The 22950-nt window shown below is 40.3% G+C and overlaps 1 protein-coding gene across 1 annotated transcript in view; it reads right to left on the bottom strand.

Annotated features, from left to right (window-relative positions):
• The window catches only part of LOC111655575 (spondin-1-like), an 82864-nt gene that overhangs the window by 45281 nt on the left and 14633 nt on the right, over window positions 1-22950 (bottom strand). The window contains exons 4-6 of the mRNA XM_023407026.2: window positions 10397-10470; window positions 9269-9391; window positions 8680-8828 (exon numbers count right to left, since the gene is read on the bottom strand). Coding sequence (XP_023262794.1) covers window positions 8680-8828; window positions 9269-9391; window positions 10397-10470 — 346 coding nt within the window. The remainder of the gene's footprint in view (window positions 1-8679; window positions 8829-9268; window positions 9392-10396; window positions 10471-22950) is intronic.

Raw genomic sequence — 22950 nt, 5'->3', positions numbered from 1 at the left:
CTCCAACCAATAAGTATCAAGATATGATGAATAACAGAAACAGTGAAAATAAAATCATTCCCCATGTTTCCATCAAGAAAACGCTGCTGGCGTCAGTGCGTCATTATTTATGAAGCCTTGACAAAGTTCCACCTCCTGTTCCCCAAAGGGACAATGTGATGTGACACAGTTATCATGTAGTCGCACCAAGTAATTATGTCCACCTGTGAGTGTGTTCATCTACATTGTATTACTGCAGCTTGACACCCACCCCCACCTTTCTATTTTCTTCTCATTTCTTTTGAAAGTGAGAACTGCCGGGGATGTTTGTGCGTCTCTGTGTTTGTGTGTTCGGTTAATGACAGAAACTATTTGTTGATAATGTTTTTTTCCGTGACAAATAAAAACGGAATAAAAAGTCATTTATGACGAAATGCATTACAGTTTTCAACAAAGAGTCGTTATTAAATGCCCTGTGCTCGTTTATTTACCTTAGTTAAAATCTTACATAACTGCTACAGTTAATGCAGATTTGTCTTAGAATATGGGAAATATATGTTTGTTTTTTTTTGAGACAGACAAATGACAAAAATGCTAAATGAGAGATTGTTTTAAGTTAAAGAAGCTAGTGGAACAGAGGCTAGCCTGGACGTGACGCCATGACTTCGCCTCTCGAATGTATCCTCCGGCCCAGATTATGTCTTTCAGCAACATTTAAGCATCCAATGTAATTTAAGCTAATATTACTAATCTTGGAAGAATTAAAAAATAACATGTTTAGACTGAAAGCGTTAAACAAGACGCAAAAACAAAGTAGGCAGGACAAACAACAATTCATGAAACTCAGCCAACGTTAACATATCATTAGCAAAGGATGCATGTGTTAGCGTTGTAATTAGGCTAGTTAGCGGTTTTATGTTTCTGGGCTATGCGTAGGTTAGCAGCTTGTCTCAAGCTAAAGTGAGAACACAGGCAGCTCCAATTATATCGTGTCAAGTCCATTTTTATTGTAAAGTGTCAATTCACAACAGAAGTTATGTCAAGACACTTTTCAAATAAAGCAAGTCTAGACCTTCTCTTTATAGTGATATTTACAGAGACCCAACAATTTCCCCGTGTGTGTGTGTGTGTGTGTGTGTGTGTGCGTGTGAACTACAGCCCGATATAAACAGGTAAACACTGCCTTGTCTGCTAACTTGAATAGTGTAAGCAACTGTTTACGTGTTAGCTAAAAGCTAATGTCAGTATGCTAACAGTAAACATCAAAGACGACAACTGTAGCTTCAGAAAGCAGGACATACAAAACTTTAAAAACAAAAAACATGACAATATAATGACTTTTAGTTTTGGTTAAAACTAAACAACTAAATGATGTTTCACTTAAACTGAATCAGATTTACGATATATTTCACTGTTTGCGGACGTTTTGAAGGTAAAACAAAAACTATAAAGATTCTCTGTAGTCAAAAGCAGTTGCGGAGTCTGGAGCTGATACTGCTCCCCTTCACTGCACGCATGTCGAACAGCGATTCTGGCTAACTACCAAACCGACGGAGAGAAATTCCCTGCTGAGGCGTTCTGAGCAGCAGCACAAGAACATTTCTCTCAGTAGAGAGGAGATGCTGTGACGGCTTGACAAAACATCTCGGAGAGCGGTGACGGTTTGTGAACATGCACACAGAGATACACTCGGCGAGAGAAAGTACATCACTTAGCATTACTTCCTTCGCTCTTAATCTGACAGGTGTCAGCCATAAGAAAGGAATCGGAGGGAAACTTTGGAGTGCTCTCGGTGCACCTTGTGCTCTTCCTCTGTTCAGTGGTGCAATCCGGACGTCTGCGAGGAGCAATAAAGATGTAGGGAGTGGATTGTGTGTGTGTGTGTGTGTGTGTGTGTGTGTGTGTGTGTGTGTGTGTGTGTGTGTGCCTGTTGGCCTTTATGTCTATCTGTGGCATGTCTGCAGCAATTTCCTGTGAGGTATTTTGAGCAGACAGATGAAAGTGAAGGAGGGTTCTCTTGGTCCTCTTCTCCCACCCTGTCTTTTCTCCTTCATCTCACCCTTCTCTGACAATCTATTTAAAATAAGGCCTTTCAAAACAGAGAGAAAATTGTAAAAAATAAAAATAAAAAATAAAAAAAGCCTGAGAAAACAGAGAAAGAAAGGATAGAGAGAGTAAGATAGCGGAAAAATGAGACAGTCGAGAAAAGAGGGAAACTGATACGCTCATAAGAGCACGAGGAGAAAAAAGGCATTCTGGGGGATGTTCATGAAGGGATGTCAGTCAGTTAGTCAGTGAGGTGTTTGGAGAAAATGCAGTGATAGGAGAGAAATAAAGGATGGATGGAAGAAAAAGAATAATGCAAATATGGAAGAAAGGAGTAAGGAAAAGAAATATGCAGGCGACGGAAAGACAGCTGGAATTGTGGAAACAAGAATGGAAGAAAGGTTCCTGTAGCTAAAAATATATTTTTTCCATTCAAATTCATGGATTCCCATGGAAGGAAATAAATAGACTGAAGTAAGACTGGTTAGAAAGAAAGGAAGGAGCCATGAGGCAAGTGTGGAACAGACAGGAAAGGAAGGAAGAGAGGGAGAGAATTATGCATAAGAAAACAACAATCGAGAAGGAAGGCGTTAAAAAAAAAAAAAAAAAAAAAAGGACAACAAAAAAAAAAATCTGAAAGAGGAAAGACAGAGGACACCGATAAAAAACTTTAATAAAAATATGCGAGTAAGTATGAAATGACTTGAACAGCATCTGCGGAGGAGAAGGTTGTGCAGGTGAAGCAGCGTCAGACCAGCAGTGGAAACCTGCAGATGCACTTCCCTCCCCATGACTGATCTCTCCCGGCACAGAGCGAGTCACCGTGACACATTCCACATTTCTAAGAGTCAAACTTTTTGTCAGGCGGAGACTTTGTAATGTAAAGAAGTCTCACTTTGTACAGAGGAAATATCAGCTGCAGCTTTCCCCAAGGAGGCCTGATAGGTACAAGCCCGGGGCGGTATACGGCCAGGCCTTTGGCTCACGGTACCGTTTGGAGGGAAAATCCAGACCTGTGTGTCCTCCTGTCTTTATACTCCTGCCTCCTTTTTTTTTTTGTCTCGCTGCTTTGAAAGGAAAAGGCGAGATACTGACTGCTCCCTACAGTGCGGAGGGCTGAGCCAGGTTTTTAAAAAACATGTTAAGCTTCCACCTAAAAGAAATCGCACGTCACATGGCTTTTCACAACAGATGTAGGCATGACAAGCGATGCCCCGAGGCGCCTGCTGAGCAATGCATGCAGAGGGAGGGAGAACCCAACTGACAAATCCTTTTAGAGGTGAGCAGGAGTACACCGTGGAGCGAGCCAGCTGCGGTAGATTTTTTTTCGGATGTGGGAATCACTCAGGAGGCGGAGGATTGTATTAACTTCATTAAAATGTAATTGACTCGGCGTGTGATCACACTTCTCCTCTTTAGATTTGATACAAATGGCTCATTGGCCAGCAGCTCTTGACATTTTGCTGCCCGATCTTAGTGTGATCACACCTGGCAGAGAGCATGTGGCATTTCACAGCGAGCAATAATTAGGTAGCTTCTTTTTCTTTTCTTTTTTTTGGTCCCATGTTTGGCGCACCGTGGCATTGAAAAGGTTGAGGATTTACTCCTTGGCCAGTAGCTCTTCACATTTTACCACCTCCATTTGTGTGATCGTTACACACTCTCAGCTGCATCTGACATTTCAAAGCAATCACTAATTAGATGTGCCGTGTAATTTTGTTTCTGGAGTATGAGAGCAGTGACATTAAAAGGATGCTTTTAGTTCGTATGTGTCTTACCTTACTGACAGCAGTACCTTCAGTACAAAATCACTCAGCTTTAACTCACCTAATGAAGACTACAAGGACTGTGTGTGTGGTGTGAATATTAAAAATTTAGAAATCACAGAAGTCAGATGAGAAAATTGATACCATTCTCATGACTGTAGGCTAAATATGGAGCCACAACCACTGTCTGGTTAGGTTAGCTTAGCTTAGCTTAGCTTAGCTTAGTTTAGCTTAGCAGAGAGATTAGACACAGGGGGAAGCAGCTAAAACCCATTCATACATATATACATATACATGTAGACATATTCGTCCCTATATCAAGAGTGGTGTTGCCATATATGTCACCTGTAAGGGGATATATTATCACATATATATGTCCTCTGGATATATGAAGATATAAGTTTATAACATATCTGAAATATATAATATAGTAGAATAGTAAGTAGTAGTAGTTTGTATATGTACGTGTATAAAAAATATCTATGATTGATTTTCATTTGGTATAACATGTTGCAAGCACACATGTTAACAATATGTTTTTAATTCACATATGCAAGTTTACTTTAAAAAAAAAAAAAAAACATAAAAATTCTATAAGCTTATATATGTTTTTATATTAATTTCTCATTAATTTTAAACATGTCTATCTTCCCATTTTGGGATGTGCTTGAGCTTTTGCTTTAAAAGTTTTTTTAGGTCCCCAAATACTATGACATCTGTCATCTGTTCCTCTGCTGATTTTCAAAAATTGTGCTCGTCTTAAGCACTCTTAAATCTTGGGTGAAATATTTGACAATAAAACTTGCTCATAACCTGGGAGACTTTCATAATGCTAATGATCACTGTTATGACTGACGTGTACCTAGTAGTGTACAGATGAGCTGACACCAAGTTTAAAAAAGCAATTTACAACTAGTTCTGTGCAGGGAAGAGGAAATGCAAAATCCGCCTTGAAACACTTGTATGCAAGTATGTAATGTGAAAAAAGTGAGACAGATTTAGGATAAAAATACAGAACTTTGTTTGTGTTAAGTCGAGTGAATCTTTTCCCTCCATGCAGCTCTGTTTGTTTACAAAGGATGCGTACCTTAGTCTGACAGCTTCAGTGAAGTGACAAAATTGCTTTAGGACCTTGGCACGTTTTAACCTGTAGCTGAATGCTGTTAAGTCAGCGGTGCCGGCATTTAAGGAGACCCATTTTGAGAAAGTAGCTAGGACTCTCAGCTGGTGTGTAGCAATGTGTTGTTGGTGCTGCGGTGTGAGCTTATATGTGCCTGAAGCTTTTCAAAATGAGCTTTATCACACATATTTTCCACAGCCTCATGCATGTCAGGTCCTGTCAAGTGAGTCTTTGTGCTCACATGCTTAGCAGGGAGCATCTGATGGAGGGCCAATGATGGCCAAGGTCAACTTCAACAAACAAGCAGGAGAGAGATTAAATTTAGGTCATGATTGTGTAATCTATGCAGCAGCAATTCTCAACTTTGACTTAGACAGTTTACAGTAGTAAGACAGAGCAGGCTGTTGTGTCAACATCTATTCTAAATATTTGCTTGCAGAACAAACACGTCTGTAATTTCTGACTGGTTATTAAATGCTGCCTCATGACTTTCTGAACAACATGATGTCTTCCTGCAGTGCACAAGTTCTGACAGAGATGTTCTGGCTTGTACTAAAATCATCACAGCGAGAGCTCTCCGGTCTCATCTTCCCTGCCTGTCTGTCTGCGTCTCTGTCTGCCCGTCTTGTGTGCGTTAGTTAGGGGAGCGTGGGTCGGCACTGGGCTGGAGAGGTTGGTCTTAAGTCTTTGTCCACACATCACCACAGCTGATTGCTCCTCTGGATGGTTGGGATTCTCAGCTAAGACAGGGATTACTGACCCATGTCGGCTTCCCACCTTTACAGCCGCCACTTCGATGTTCACCCAGTCCGAACTTAGATGCCCCACAGAATTGAAAACAGCGTGTGTGTGTATGTGTGTGCTTTAGTTTGTATCTAAAACCAAAAAACATATTTTTTATTTTTTTTCAACAACTACAGAAACTGTTTTATCTACAAGGTGGAGTGTGTTTATGTGCATGAGGACCCACAAAAACTGAAATGAACCTGAAGGAAAATATAGTGTCATCAGTCACTCCAGTGTGCTGATGAATACACTTAGCTTGGATCCATTTATGTGACTGGCTGCTGATGATGATATGAAGATGACTTGACTCTCACAGCCCATCTGGCAGAGTGTCAGAGTCAGACTGTCAACTGCAGTATTTAACATAAATTCAAAGTTCTCATGAGACTAAAGAATGAGAACTTTTCCAGCTGTAGTCCACTATTTACTCCTCTGTCTGTAATCTGCTTCCCTGCGGAATACTTCAGTACTTTATTGCTTACGCTCATTTGCTTTATAACTCACACATAACATTTTGCATCCCTAGAGAACCACAAACTGTCATTTTTACACTTTTTTGAGTTATAACTTGTTAGTTAGTGAGTTTTAGAGATGCTTTTGGGCAGATTTTGTTTCCTTTGGACAGAGCATTTCCATTGCATTTCCAGTCTCTATAATGAGCAAAGCTAACCACCTGCAGCTTCATATGTCACGCACAGATGTGAGAATGGTATCAATCCTTGCACAATGCACAATAGTTACACTATTATATTTTTAAAAAACTATGTTAGTGAGGAAATTGCTGGCTGATTTTCACACTGTTTCTATCAGTTCAGTGATTACAGCACATCAGGGCAACACAGGAAAGTTTAGCAATTTCAATGAATGTCCTCGAGGGCAAAAACTATTCGTAGGTTGATCAGTTTTAGTAAAAAAATTAATTGTTTAAGTCAATTTCTTAAAGATTTGCCTGTTCCAGCTTCTAAGATGGGATAATTTGCTGATGATGTGCTGATTTATATCATTTAACACTTTATACTGTTGGTCTGACATAACTACAATTCTACAATATTTTTAGACATTTCTTGGATTATGAAGACTCTAAACAATTAATCAATTAATCAAAGAATAACTAATCTCACTCACACATTGATTCTTGCCTATTCTCTTGAATAACTGGTAAATCTGTTCAAGACTTTGAACCATTGTTAGTATGTGTAATGTGTTACAATGGATTTTTATATTTATTTTAGTAGATATGATTTTATATTACTTGTTTTTGTACTTGTGGGTCGATACTGCCCCTCAAATTGAAAATACAGCCTACTACAATTTTTAAGTGAAAATCGTAGTTTTCATTTAATGGTTGGGACACCGTGCAGGCCACCAAAAAGTTTTTTGATTCATGGATTAGAAAAAGTTTGAAGACTCCCTGTTACAAAGTCCAAGAAAAACTCAATAGCTGACATTCCAGTGTACAGTGTACAATCAAGCTGTTTCATTCTACAGCTCAATAGCTAACATTCCAGTCTACAGTACACAATCAAGCCATCTCATTCCGCTATGAAACGGGCTGAAGTTTCCATTGTGTCAGGGTAGTTATTAGCCCCAGAGACAGACAGAGCCAGCCAAGAGAGGAGTTAGGGCTGTCCGTCAGCCTCTAATGTCTCCACACAACAGCCCAAACCTAAACTGACAGGCACACACCACACTGACAGCCCACTAACAACACACTATTGTTCCCCCGCAAATGGCCAGGACACACCTTTCAGTACCCACAGAGTGAGAGAGAGAGAGAGAGAGTGGCAGAAAGAGGATGCACAGAGACAGCTGTATTCTGGAGGCCCGAGTCGAACCAGCACTCACGAGCGACATATATGCAACATGTAGATTAGGGCTGGTCCATATGGATAAAATCTTACATCTTTTCACACTGTGACCCTGAAATTCTCTTTCTTGTAAAATGTTAGCTAGTTCCTCGAGTGAGGCAGTAAAGGCACCACGAATGAACAGAGTAATGTTGAGTCTATAGTGCAATGTTTTTCAGAGCTAGGCAACGTAGGTTGGTTGTGTTTGAATTAATTGAAAAGAATCATATGTTAATTTTCATTTCTTTAAACTTAGTTGTGAGGGGGTGGAAATGTAAGTGGGCGTAGGGTGAAGGTGAAGGAGGTTCGTTCAAGCTGAAGCAGTATAAAGTTGCCGTTTAAAGGGATAGCCACGTAGAACAGTCGGCCAATTTCTTTCCCATTTCACATTACCCAGCCCGATACGGGTTCCGGTTTAAATAGCCATGCAAGCATTTGACTCACCTACAAACACATGCACACACAAGTATGCTCAAGCACACCTCTCAGCTGTGTCCAGTCATGCTCTCCTCCCTGTCTGTGCTATGTTTCAATTCACACACACACACACACACACAAACACACACACACACAACATATTCTGATGCAACGGCCTGTCCTCTTGGGGTGCTGTCCAATGGATGCCTTCCAAAAATATCTGATCCCCTAAAGGCATAGTTCACTCAATAGACGTGCGCTGATGTTTTCCACAGGAATCTGAATTCACGCAGAGTCCAGCATAATGAGATGGTGAGCGCAGTGTTGCTATGTAAATGCTTCGTCTGATGTGGAAATGGGGATTTCACTGTATTGCACATTCATCAGCCGCCATTTTATCAGAGGAAAATTAGTTTAGTGTGTGTCATTTCAGATTGTTGTTGCCTCAGCCCGTCATTAACCTCACAGTATGTTGTAAATGCGAGCGTGAATCTGCACTCTACTGTATTTGCTCTGATGAGTGTTGCAGTTTGAGTGAACTTGGATTTTTTTTGGACTCTTGGATATTCTTGTACAGATCCCATTTCTTGGCACTAGCACATAGGTTTGGTCCAACATGAGGGTCAGAGAACAAATGGAAAGACACGAACATAGTGCTGTTACATCAGAAATGGACTGACAAGAGACCCACACAGCCCTCATCTCATGTCAGTTCTACCTTCTGTCGAATCTGTTCTTCCATCTTTATCGGGGAACCGAACTCAGCAACCTGACGGACTCCCTCACTGGCGTAGCCTCCGTACTCCCACAGCACGTACCCTCTGGAGTGGGACGCACCAATCAGAGCCGACCAGTGGTTGGCTCGTCCTGGAAGACGGGAGCAGGAGGAAAGAAAAAGAAAGAGAGAAGAGTTTGAGTGGCTTAAATAAACACTAGCTGACAGTAGTAGTCATTTAATTATTGATAAAAAAAAGTTATATTTATCAATAAAGTAAAGTAATAAGAGCTTGAGCTAACTCTCGACAAGAAAGCAAATAAGCAAAATATCAAACTATTTCTTCAAGAGCTGTTTTCAGTGAGTTGACTCTAAAGCTGTGCAGCTGTGTTGATCTTATCCACACTCATCATAATTTTTGTGCCATTTTCTTCTCATACTTTTTTGTCTCATTTTCTGGGTAATTTTCCACCCAAGAGCCAAAACCCCTACCACGCTGGAGAAACACATGCTTGAATGATGATGAATTTTCCTGCAGATCTGCAGTGCGTTCTCTAATGTGCACGGTGTACATGCGTGCTGTCCAACTCACTCGGATAGTCTTTGGGATGCACTTTCTCCGACCAGTTGCCGTAGAAGGTGAGTCTGTACTTGGCTGTTCCACAGGCGCAGCACTCCAAGGCAGGAGCTCCCGTAGCTTCACCAAACACACGCTCTGCAGGGAGACAGGACGTGATGCACATACACTCCCCTCCGTCAAGATTGTAAGGCTAGAGACGAGATGCTCAAACCAAATAAATTATACACAGCTGAGGATTTAACAGACAAACAGAGACAAGTCGGTGTGTAAGCTTTAACACAAGTGCACACCTGCATAAATTACCAGATGAATGACTACAATTTGAACAGGGAGAATGTCACAAAATTACATCCATGGAATAAACTGGTATTTAAATAACACATTAGCCTTGACAGAGATTCATAAATATTCAGATATTGCACTGGACCAATGTTTTGCAAAGATAGGTCAAGGGGAGTACTTGAATATTTATGACTTGCCAAATTATTCGGAAGAAATCCTCACTTGACATCTAAGTTATAGCGGGATGAGTCAAACACCAAAGACGCCTAACTTATGTCAGCAAATTGAAACGGTGTGGCTTGATTGGCTTGCATAATAGCCTGGAAAATTAGATTTTCTTGAGGATGGGAAGATTTCATGAAAGTGAAATTCCCCTGAGATAAAGTTTGAGAGACCATTTGTTCAGACTCTGATTTTTATTGCACAATAAACGTGTGCATCAGAGCTAAGAGAGTCCTGTCTTCTCACTGTCTCACAAGGGTTTAGTGTTTGTTTGGGGTGCTGACAGATTTCCAAAACTGGCTCGCCATTTTTTCTCTGCAGTGAAATGACAGGTAACATAAAAGCTATGGCACTTCTCTGTGGTGACATACAAAGGAATATTTAAATTCCACACAGACTCCCATGAGATCTATAAATCACTGTCCTCACAGTTTTCCCTGCTGCCTCTGCTGGCTTTATATTTTTTTTTACACGGTATAAAAGACTGGGAGTTGTTCTGCTCCGAAAGGGGGAGAGAAAAAAAACAAAAAAAACGACAGATAAAACAAGGGATAATGGCACCATGATGAGTGGTAGGGGATGAAAAGATGAGGAGCCGACAAGGGAGAGGTAGAGATGATGGGCAGCTGTCATTACCTTTCTCACAAAGCCGAATGGTGAGAGAGCCCTCTTCCTGGAAATAGATGATTTTCTTCTGGACAATACTGGCCCTGCAAACACAAAGAGAGAGGGAGACGTGAGAGAGGGAGAGAGGAGAAAAACTGAGAGATGAGAGAAGGAAAAAGGGAGAGAAAGTGGGATAGTAAAAGGGGTGCAAAAAGGGGCATTAGATGAATAACACTGTAGTGTGTTTTTTCCCAGCATCTGATCTATGTAATCCTCAGTGAGAGGGGAAGGTAATGGGTACCCTGAGGTTTCATAATGGGCACAGAGTACACATCTTTTCACAGAAACAGCGCTGCACTCTCCAAACATCACAACACAATCACATCGCTGCAATGTGAGATTTAACAGAGCAATCATGCCCACGGACGTGAGGAAGAGAGAGCTGGAATTACAGTCGGAAAGCAAGAATATAGATCTCTCTTCACACAGGCTGTGGACGTCGTGGACAGAGCCAGATTCTGACTTATGAGTTAATATTGACTGAAAATGAAACTGTCCCAATGAAAATAAGTTGTTTTAACAGAGCCATTCAAATCCCCCTTCAGTCCAAAGGAACTGCATTCCTCATATCGCACATTTAAAGCTGTCAAGCTTTATGCAAGGCACCTTTTTTATGGAAATCCTGTGAAAAATGTCACAGATACAATGAGGTCTATTGGCCTTTCAACACTTAGAAATAGGATTTGCAGCGGTTTTACATTCCATTGCAAAAGAGTTGCATACATTCCCAATACGTTTACGTTCCCTTTGAATATTTCTGTAGGTTTGCGGCTAAATTCTCTGAGATAAAACACTTTCCTTTCACTGTCATAAAATGTTGGATGATTTAAATCTTGCTACAGAACTAGAGGATTATGTGATTTTTAGCTTTTAATACACAAAAACACATTGACACCGAGCAGTTTACACCAATGTGGCTGATAGAAAGGGATTCTTTTTTTTCTTTTCTTTTTTAACTAAGGACCCAAAACTGAAAATTAGTGTACAACAGGGACCCAGGCTCATGAATGCATAATGTCTATTAAGCCTAGAAATATTCACTGAAATGCTGTAATCCACAGAACTAGAGTAAATCATTTCACATCATATCTTTCTTATTTACATTCTGACATAACTTCAAAACATTAAACTGCCTGTACAATGCTTGTTTCTGACACATGTCGGCTACTGTGATGTGATGCAGTGCAGCAAAAAAAAAAAGAAAAAAAGATCCGCACAAGCTTTAGATCGTGCACGCCTGAGTGGCATGTCTGGTCCTGGACCATTCGTACAGACGGGAAGTTGACAGGATGAACACTGGTCTGTCCTGGCTGAGGGTGGCGGAGAGGCTGACGTGTAGTTTTCTAGCCTTCTTCTGAGAAATATGTAATTAAACGGCAAAACTGTGTTTTCTGAGGAGTAACCTTTACATGCAGTAAGCATTACTAAAGAAATAGACAGAGACAGGTAGCTGTTAAGGACAGCCGTTAACTGGAATAATTTACCATAATTTATCTGAAAATCCCTGAATAAGATTTCTTTTAAGACACAGCTCAAGAGATTTTCAGTCATATATAGATTTATATAGATATAGATGTAAATATGGATGTAAATCTATTCAGACTGATACAGGATTTATTTAGTTTGTTATAAGAACATGAAGGTGTAGACTTCTTTAATGTGTAGTTATGGGCATTTGATTGCAGAGTGTGTGCTTCAGTACTGCTGATTACATCACAGGCAATTACTGCCCCTTGTTTTATTTATGATATTTATGTATGTATGTGAATATGTATATGATCGTGGTTGACTAATCTTTTATTCCTGTGGACGGCAGGGAGAGAAACTGTTGCGTTGGTAAAAGAATATGAACAAACGTGAACATTTGGACGTTTGAATGTAATTGTTTTACACCTGTTTTTTTGCCTGTATTTGTTTATTCACATTCACATTCGGGAAAACTAGCACCATTAACAGTTCACTGAATTAGCTATTAGAAGTTCTCCTTTGCAATGTATCCAAGGCAAATGATTATCTCTGGATTAATGTGATATTAAAGAAAACTACAATTTCTAAGCAGATTTAAGGCCAGTTATTTGTGATGAACGAGGTGCTAACGATATCCTCCGGAAGTGTGAGACACAAATATCCAGATTTGACTGAGTTATGACTCAGAGGAAAATGCTTTTGACGCAAATTGCTGCAACACGGCACTAAGGGTCTTAAAGTACTTTAACTGATTCCATGAGCTGCGTGTCCCAGCTGCTGCTGTTAGACTGGCGGTAAGCAAGAGATATCAGCAGGCCAAACTACAATCCTTTACTTCTCGTTGTTTTTAGAACACCTGTACACACCTGCACTTTTCACCTCACATTGTACCTTTACCTTGCAGTTTGAAAACCTCTGCAATGGCTCCACCATTAGAGCTGAACGATATATAGTCACGATATAGTTGCGATTTCAGTTGGAAAGTCTTTTTTGCATTTTATTTTCTCTTCTTGGTGTGATTTTTGTTGGAGCTTGTACCAAACAATCATGTTCCTTTCCGTGTGGTGAATATGATTTGCGGCCCGGAGCATCTCTGTTTAGTCACATTTCACTTTTATAAAAAAAACAAATTGCAGCTCCTGCGATTTGAACATTGCACTTGTCCATATTGCGATTTCGATAATATTTCGATTAATTGTTAACCATATCCGCTTATCTTGCATTGGCTTCAGATAAATCTTAATTTTCACTGTATCGTTTTCAAATCGGTTAATGACCTGAACCCCGTATTACATTTTTAGACAGCAAATAACCTAAATGACTATTGCAAATCCTAAAGGTAATGTTTGCAGTCACAATGCGTAAACTTTAAAAGACAAAAATTGCTACATAATTATATTATATAATTGGAAATATATCACAAATATATAACTATCACTTTTCGAAAAGCCTCATCTCATACAGAGACACATAAAACCGAGATATGGAAGTGAATTGAATGACACCGGGTGTGGAGACAGAGGAGGGACTGGTGACATTAAGTAGGAGTTAGTGGTTATATTGCTCCTATAAATCTTACACAGACTGAATGGTGCAATATACCCTGCAACATGGGTTGACTGCTTGGGCATGAAATTGAAAAACAAAAGTGAAATATACAGACTATTACTGAACTGTCCTTCATACGTTTCAAGTAAATTCTCTAATAGCTTCAATGATGCTAATGGTTATTTGTATTTATTGATCAAATCATCAATCAATCCAGTGATAAATCTGGTCATTTGGTTTTTACATCTTTCAGCAATAAGGACTCAAAGTTACACTTGCTCCCATCTTCCTTAAAGACATCCCCTCTTTGCTGGATGTATCTGTTCCATCTGTGCATCAGTTTGCAAGTTTACTCATCTCTATTTTGAAGATTTGTCAATTTCAGGCCACTGCACCTCAGAGAAAGCAGAGCGCACTGGAGATATGTGTATGAGGAAACAAGTTCTAACACTGTTGCTGTATTTCCCTCTGGTCTGAAGAGAGCGCTTAAAATATCATTTCCGGTAGTGAATAAGTGGAGGTGTGAAGAAAAGTATCTACTGTACATTTACCTTGAACTTCAGCCCTGAACTCACATCATTTACAAATAACCATAACCAAAAAGTTGTTTTAACCTATAACTTAAACTTCAGCATTAACTTTCTCATTGGTAACATTTGCAATAAGTTACAAAAACTCCTGAATAACTTCAACAAGAAAGGAACAACTCAGGAACTAATTTCTAATTAATGACCAGTTACTAAGTAGTTTCTGAATATCTAAATGCAACTAGTAACTGAGCAGCAAATCATTAAGAAGAATGGTCAGTATGCATATTTAAATATCAGTCAATCTGAGGGGTTGTGGGATAAGGGATGGGATCGCCATCTAATCTACAACATTCCCCCATTACATCCCCTGAAACACTGAGATTTGATTTGCTACATCCACTCTGACTGTGGGATTCATCGCTGAGCTTCCCCCTTTAGATCTGGCCTCTCACATTGGCTACGCACACCCAGCGTAGCGTGTCCCTGGAGATATCCTCTCTCTTTGGCTCGTCTGTCAAACAGCACACCCATTTAGCTGCTGTGGCTACAAACTGTACCTCTGACACTTTCTGGCAGAAAAAATGTAAAGTAGGTGCCTGTAAGGAAACATAGAAAAACTAAACAACAACACCACTTATGCGCTGCAATCAAATAATATGAATGATTACAAATCTAGATTTTCCATCCCTACTATACTGCCACTGACTACTGACTACTTTCTCCTATTCCCTCTACTCACCCGTCCTTTTTTTGTTCGGGTTTTTTATCAATCATACTTTCAATAGCATCTCATGCCTCATGCATTATATATATATACACTCCTCATCTCAGCGACACGACTGCTGACTTCTCCTCTGTGTACCCTGGAGGCGTGGACGGCGCCTCCCTGCTGAGTCTTCAGCATGCTGTTTGGATTCATGTGGGGGAGCTCCCCAGAGAGCAGCTCCGACACATGCAACTGCGTAACTGTTCATGTAATAATGTTTCCACTCCATGACAAGCGTTCCCGCCTGCAATGATAAACATCACTTGAGTAAGAGGAATATATCCAATTCAAGGTAGCAGGAAGAGCAAATCAGTTTATGCTATTTACTTTCCTTTTGTCTGTTTATTTGCACATATATAAAAATTGAGTCTGCGGCAGCAAAACATACATAAGTCAGCAGGACTCGCCAGGAACGAAACTGAACATGTGCCGATGGATATTGATCATTACAACTGGGAGAAAGTTCATGGATTGACAAGGATGGAAAATGGGATCTACATAAAATAGTCCAGTTGTATCAAAATGAGAATTACATCAAATCCACAAGGATTTGTAGAAGGTTTGTTAGAAACCAAAAATAAACTGTCTTGGGTACAAGGCAGGAATCAATTCTGAGCAATAGAAGCGTAAATCAGTTGGTTATTAATGTTGAAAATTGAGAGCATAAATAAATAAGTGATTTGTGTTTAAAAAAATAAAGGTTAGCTTGGGGATTTGATGAGGAAATTCTGACATGTGTAAGTAACATAAGGGTTTATTCAACTATTATAAATATTAGAAGATATGTCTTACTAAGAAGAATAGCATTTCATAAATAACTCCAAAGTCAGTGGTTCTTGCTTCTGCTCTCTGAGAATTTGTTATAATTACAAAAACGTGTTTAGTGAGGTCACAATGACCTTTAACCTTTGACCACCACATCTTTAGCAGTTCATTAACTGTGTCTCAATTCAGGGGCTGCATCCCTCAAATGCTGCATTTGAGGACCATCTCAAAGGCTCCTTCAAATGCTGCTGAGAAATACGTCCTTCGTTTCCCAGACAACGAAGACCAGGTGACTCCTTTGTGTCCCAACCTATTCCAAGATACATTCTGCGCCAGGGATGAATCGCTTTGGAATCACTTTTCAAAAAGAGAACATGGCAGACTCCGCAAATAAAATAATAATAATAATAATTAGGAAATCCTTGTGGACCAGACTGCCTCATTTCGGTCCAGCCTTCACGGTCTGCGATGGCTATGGAGGCCATGTCTTCCTCGACCCTTCACAGACTCTGAATTAAGACACAGCTCTTGACTCCAAGTTGACATTTGTGCCAGATGCAATGAAATTCCCTCCAGGCGTTCTTGATATATCACATTCACAAGAATGAGATGGATGTGAGGTCACAGCGACCTTGACCTTTGACCACCAAAGTTTTATCAGTTCATCCTTCGGTCCAAGTGAACGTTTTAGCCAAATTTTAAGAAATTCCCTCAAGGAGTTCCCTCAAGGCGTTCCTGATATGTCACATTCACAAGAGTGGGGTGGAAAGACAATCTGAAAACATTGTTCCTCCGATCACAGCTGTCGCTGGTGTGGAGCTATGAAAACCAACTAACACGTGCCCTTTTAAAAACTCATATTGCAGCAGGACATGCCAACATCTACTGAGTGGTTATCTGCTGCCACACATTTTTGTTTGGAGACACAAGGAAAAAGCAAATGGCTAATAGCTACCATTGGTATTTGCCGAGGCGGCTGGCTACTTGGGGAGAATAAACACAGCCGAGTGGCTGCTCAACTTTGCCTTCAGTCTGAACACATGGTTCTTCATCAATAACATAGCAACAATTTTCACCAGCCAAAAGTTCAACGGCAGCAGCTGCTGCAAGAGAGGAAGGGTTAGAGTTAGAGCCAGTCTTAACCCTCACAGTGCAAAAAGACTGCACACATTGAAAAACCAGTTCTCACCCGACTGGCAGGTCGTAACATCTCATACAAATGTCAGAGCTAATTTTCCAAACAATAACAATGAACTGGCTGCATATTCCAGTTCTAAATCATTATTTATTTTCTTTCTCAAAATTTACCAAGGCTTGTGTTTGTCTGTGACCGAGTCAAGACAGAAGAGTTTAGATCCAGCTCTCAAACAGCGTCAGAGTCCTGGCGGTTGGATTTGTGTTGTCACTGAACGAGCAGACGACTAGTGGCCCCTTCCTCCTCCCAGTAACAGCACCAGAATACTGATGGGAAGACTGAGTGGGAGGTCGATGTGAGGTGAAAATGTGATGAACAGACGACCAGAGGGCAGTGATGGAGTGAGAGGAGAAATGTAAGAGTACACTTGATAACGAGATGTGAAGTGATCAAGAGGACAGCAAAACAGTCTGCCTCGCCCTCTTTCTGCTCACTCTTCTCTCATCTCTCTCTGTAACTTTTAGCTTCGGGTGGAAACATTTCCAGACGCTGAAAGACTTTTCAGGAGTTTCTGGAGATTAAAGACCAGATTTGGGCTGAGCTCATCAGAACAACCACAAGGACCTTGGTGACCTGAGGTGGAAAACACACAAACACAAAGACAGAATCTTTCACACCGACACAAACACAATCTCACATGGACGTACACGCCGTCACAGCCGAAGAGCTCGCGTATACAGGCACGTCACGCTCGCCGAACATGAAAGTCAAAACAAGGCAGAAATATAAAAAAAAGAAACTTTCTACTGAAAATCCTCCTCAAAACCGTTGAAACTGAACGATGCTTTGAAGATGGAGAAAGGAGGGAAGTTGTGTGGGTGACTCGCTATTATTAAAGCAACCATTTGACAGTTTCCCCATGAAACAGAAACGTAATCAAGCTGTTTTTCACTTTATCGTCTCCAGTTTCTAAAATCAACTGTCATCTACAGAGGTTGTCAAACCTGAGCTTGGAAGATAATTTTAAATATCTGTGTGCATGAGTGTGAGCTGTTTTCTTTTGAAACTGCGTACATTTCTACGGGTAGAATCCCATATCAGTGTTTGCATCTAAACAACTTTGATTTTTAGTTACAAAAGAAGGCTGATTGCCACTAAAAGAAGACGCAATATATTATAGAAAGCTACAGATTGTTGTTTGTAACTGGCTGACAAGCAGATCATTGATATTGTATAACAGTTTATCTCAGACATCTTTCTGCTCAACAGATTATCCACTGCTGTAAAGCAAACTAAAGCTTACATGACATTTGCTTTGTGCTACATTACCAATTCACTCTCAGTTGTAGCCACTTACATTTTACAGTTGCCAAAATACCCAAATTAATTCAATGGAGCCTCCATTATTTGAATCAAGTGTGAAAAATAAAGTGTTAGACATGAGTCTGCTACACCTGATTTATTTTTCCCTTTCAAATGTCACGCAAATCGTAAAACATAAACTGTAAACTGGTGAAGCTACGTGAGCCAACAGTGTCGCAGAACGGTCAGTTGCATTGAAGTCCAATAACAATGCAAAACAACCATTTCGCATGGTAATGTTTGAAATTACATACAAGTTGATTTAATATTGAAAACAAAATATACAGTAGTCACTAGGCTTTGTGGTGACTCACAGAGAGTTTGAGAAACACTTCATCTAAAACATGATATTTTTTACAAATCTAATCGTTGACCACATGGGGTCACTGGTTGTACGCAGACAACTCTTTGAGAAAAGGCCGATCGAAACCAACCTCAACCACTGGTAAAAGTAACTCTGTCATGGGTTGAACTGACTATAAACAACTCTAGAAAACTCTCAGAAGTGTCCTGATAGAAGATAAGCAAGAATGGAGAAACACAGTATCAAAAATAAATACAGCGAAGCTAAATACGTGTCAGAAGAGTTAAAAACATGGTCAACATCGGCGTGGCCTTTTTCAGTGCCTGCAGAGGCTTTACAGATGCTGTTTCCCTCAGCCTCAGGCTACATGTTGTTTCAAGGCGGTCAGCTCTACAGGGTGAATGACAAGAGTTGGGGTGAAAACTTTACTAAGTGAGGAGGAGGAGGAGGAGGAGGAGGAGGAGGAGGAGGAGGACAGGCCTGACAGTACGCTTCCTGCCTCGAGGAAAGAAGTTGCACATTGTATCTTGAAGTTGTTGTTAGTTCCAGTGCCAGTAACGGCTGAGACGAGCAGCGATAGCACATGTTTGAGAGTGCTATTTAAAAGCCGCTGACATGTTCTTCCTCCATGTTCTTGCCAACAAACTGATGAGTGTGTTTAACAGCTGACTTCTCTCAGGTGTTCAGCTTTCACATCATTTCAGAGAGGAAAAAAGTTTAATCCCAAGTGGATTTTTGTAGTAAATGTGATCATTAAAAAGTGGAGTCTTAAATAGGGCTACAACTGACTCCTGTTCCTTACCAATTAAATCGCAGACTACTTCATCAATTCAATTTTATTCATTCAGTTTGTTTTATAAAATGTCAGGAAATAGGGGTAATGCCTATAAAAGTTTCTAAGCCCATGAGGACTTACTCAAACTGGATGTTTTATCCAACCAACAACTAAAAACCCAGATTCCAGATGTACTATCCTAGACTAAAACACATCAACTATGCACATCTGACCAGCTGGAACTAGTGAATTTTGGTATTTTTGTTATTAAAGAATTATTTAAATGATCAATTGCTGTTTTCAATTGGGGACCAATGACCATGATGGCTGCCTCAAAAGAGTATAATGTCAAATAACCTATTACCCTTATCTATGCTACCTACTAGTTGTCTAACAGGACTTGTGGAAGATAGCAACATCAAATTCAACAACAAGCACAGCAAGGCAGGCTGCTACTAATGCTAGCATGGCTAGCAGCAACAAGTTAGGCAGCTTCACTGAGACTCCAGACTCCATGGCAACGAACATCCTGACAGAACTACCCGTCACTTCGGAGAAGGCTATGCAGGAAATAGATCGGGTTAGCAGCATTCTGCAGGATTTACAAACGTATATCTAAATGATGGAAATATCAAAACGACAGGTCTGAATAAGCTATGGTCATACCCAAAGCACTGGGCAGAAACGCAGCAAAACAATTTGGTCAGACACTCTCTCCCAGCTAGTGAGTGCGACAGCTGACTAGCAACAGTCCTGTCTTTTGTGCTCCGGTAGCCCAAACTCGGAAGGTTTATTACCCTGCTAGCAAGGCAGAGCTAGCTGCTTATCCCTGTTTCCAGTCTTTATGATAAGCTAAGCTAACTAGCTGCTGGTTGTAGCCTTTTCCACAGAGTTATAAGAGCGGTATCAATCTCATCTAATTCTCAGCAACAAAGTCAATATATGTAATTAGAGTATTTACAAATAAAACAAAAAATATTAAAACCAAAAAAATCTCCAGCTAATGTTGTAATTAAAAACTTGTCCCTCTGTTTAGGCACTACAGCTGTCACAGAGAGCTTTATCACCCCTCCTCCAAAAATATAATTGCACTGATTTTGAAATAGCAGGTGTTGAAGTTGGCATCAAATTGAAAAAAACAATCCTGGAGGCCTGCTCCGCTAGTGAAAGGACCAGTGAGACTCGCATGAAGCAGGGAAGCTACTGGAACACTCCCAACTGTAAGGAGGTGATTTTGAAGCTTCTTGGAATGAGCTGAGAGACATGTGCTTGACATCCTGGACTGGCAGCATAGTCTATAACAGAGCGCCGGGCAGTCGAGAGAAAACAGACTGCAAGATTAATAAGAGAGGAGAAGAAGAAGAAGAGTATTCCCACGGTGCAGGATGATGTGGGATGTGAAGTGAAAATGTGCAATTTGGTGTGAAGATTCATTGTTAAAGTTAATTTTCTTTCTTTTATCTCTGTCACTGGCCGGTACAATGAGACATGATTCACCGGAGACTGCCGCTAACGTTGTCCACTATAGTGATGTTTCTATGGCACAGACCTACTGCTAAGTACCTCGCTGACTGATATGAAATTGCTTCTGTAGCACAATTGGGGGGAAAAGCTGCAAATCGGTCTGAACAAAGACGAAGTGAGGAGCAAGTCACAACAGCAAAGAGCGGGCAGTTATGGGTGAAACAGAAAGGCATACGTGTTAGATGAGGTAATGCTAAATCTCTTTCACACTGCTGACAGACAAAAGTGACATTAATATGAGGTGAATTTGCATAGCAGATGTTCCCCTACGCAGGGCTAGATTTATTGAACTAGCAAACACTGGGATGGCTACGTGCCATCTGTCATACAGCAGCGGCAGATAAATTAAAAGTAACAGCTGTGAGTATACTGTGGAGGTAAGGGCAAGTTATAGCATCTTGCTCAGAGGAGGAAGAGATGCATGTCAGGGAGGAGATGGAGACGAGAGAGAGAGAGAGAGAGAGAGGGAAAAGGCAGAACTGTTGCAAAACAGACAGAAGGAGAAACAATTTCAGACTCACATTCACTCTGAGTTATCGGCTGTTTATCATTTGTATTCTCCATTTGTCAAAAAGTGGCTCGCTGCTACATATTGCCATAACTCAGTGTAGCTGTACGAGCCCACGTAAGATTTGTTTGTGCTCACACAGGCGGCGTGAATTACACTTTACACTTCATCATGTATTAATTGTAAGAGCTATTTGTCCTCATACAACTCTTGCAGAGGCATAAATCACAGTCGTGAGAAAAATGATTCCCATCTTTCTTTCTCCTTAAGTCAGTCTTTTTGTCTTCTTGCTCTCTCTATACCTAGCCGTAATTCACACAGCAACCCACAGCTTTTGTAAGAACAACATTAAGAATTAATTTGCTCATCATGACACGAGCGTCAAAGTGTTTTAGTCCGAGGGCTAAACACAGACTTTGCTCCACTCCACTACATTCAGTCAAACTGTTTTAAACCGCAGCATGAGCTGAGGTGACGGTACAAACACAAACTGTGGATGACATTAAAGCTGCTGTTAATATGATACACTGAAAGTCTGCTAGAGGTGTAGCAGCACAAAGAACATCTAATCATGATTCATTGTGAAAGTGCCTTTTTGATTAAAAAAAAAAAAAAAAAATGTTTTCCCTTGTTTAAAGTTTCTTACTGGAGGGAGATTCAACTTTTCAAAGTCTTTCAGTCTGTGAGGGTTAGTTAGAGATGAAGCAAAACATCATTAAAGTCACAAGATAATCATCAAGCTCGTCTCGCACCGACTCCAGAATAGCTTCACATCACTTCTGGTTGACTGTATGTCGTGCATTAGACTTATAGAAGTGATAATTAGCACATCTGCCTCAGAGGCCTGATGTACTTTTCTACATCCCTGGTGGTAACGTGTTGTATTTATTCTCACTGCATATGATGAATGTGTGTCTAAAATGTGTTTTCATACATTTATATTTTTTTCTGGTGCATCTTGTACTCGGGGCCATTTGGTCTCCCCTTCCCTTTTAACCAATCTCAGGAACGTGGGTTGTTGAGTGAGTATTTGAGTGTCGGTTTGCAACAACATTACCAACACCAAAAGACAAATTTACACATGCTCTGATGTCTAGGAAAAAAAATAAAATCATCTTCGTATAAGAAAAGAGTGATAGCTATAGTCAATGTCAACCTACATTTGAAAAGAGCCCAACCAGGAGGCAGATACTGATATTGATATTTGAGACTTAAAGCTGCACTAATCAATCTTTTTTTATCCACAGTGGGTCGAAAGAATACAACACGCCCAACATTTGAGTTCCCCTCAGCTCTCATCAACTGTTCTCGGTTAGAAATGACACTAACCTGCCCACAGCTAGTTAGCAGCTAGCTGGTGAACATAGTGGCTCATTGATCAGATAAATAGCCAGATATTTTTCTCATTAGTTGGCGGAGACCAAAACAAAAGTAACAGGTGAACGGAAACACGACTCTAAATTAATGCTGTGTCTACTGAATGTAGCCACTGTTTGCTAACACGTTAGCCATATCAGCTTTATAGGGTGTTATAAGGTGTCCATGTTGTGTTTACAACACGCCAGATTTCACAGTTAAAAAATAAATGTCAGTTCTATTAGGTGGACGCACTATGTAGTAATGGCACTTTCTAAATTACCTTAAACATGTCTTTCAATTCCTGTACTGCATTTTCTTATTTATAATTGTCCAACTAGTCGGCTACTACTGGTATATGTGCGACAAGCCGACTTCAGCTGATGTATCGGCCAGGCTCTAAGTTTGAACACTGAACTCATGGCCTTCGTGTTATTAATATTTATGCCTTACATATATCCTCAGTCACCACTCCACCACTACT

This window comes from Seriola lalandi, unplaced genomic scaffold (assembly GCF_002814215.2).
Source record: "Seriola lalandi dorsalis isolate HSWRI2012SDOR001 ecotype SW California unplaced genomic scaffold, Sedor1 jcf7180002054325, whole genome shotgun sequence".
Lineage (NCBI taxonomy): Eukaryota > Metazoa > Chordata > Actinopteri > Carangiformes > Carangidae > Seriola > Seriola lalandi.
This window is presented reverse-complemented; position numbering and strand designations above follow the sequence as displayed.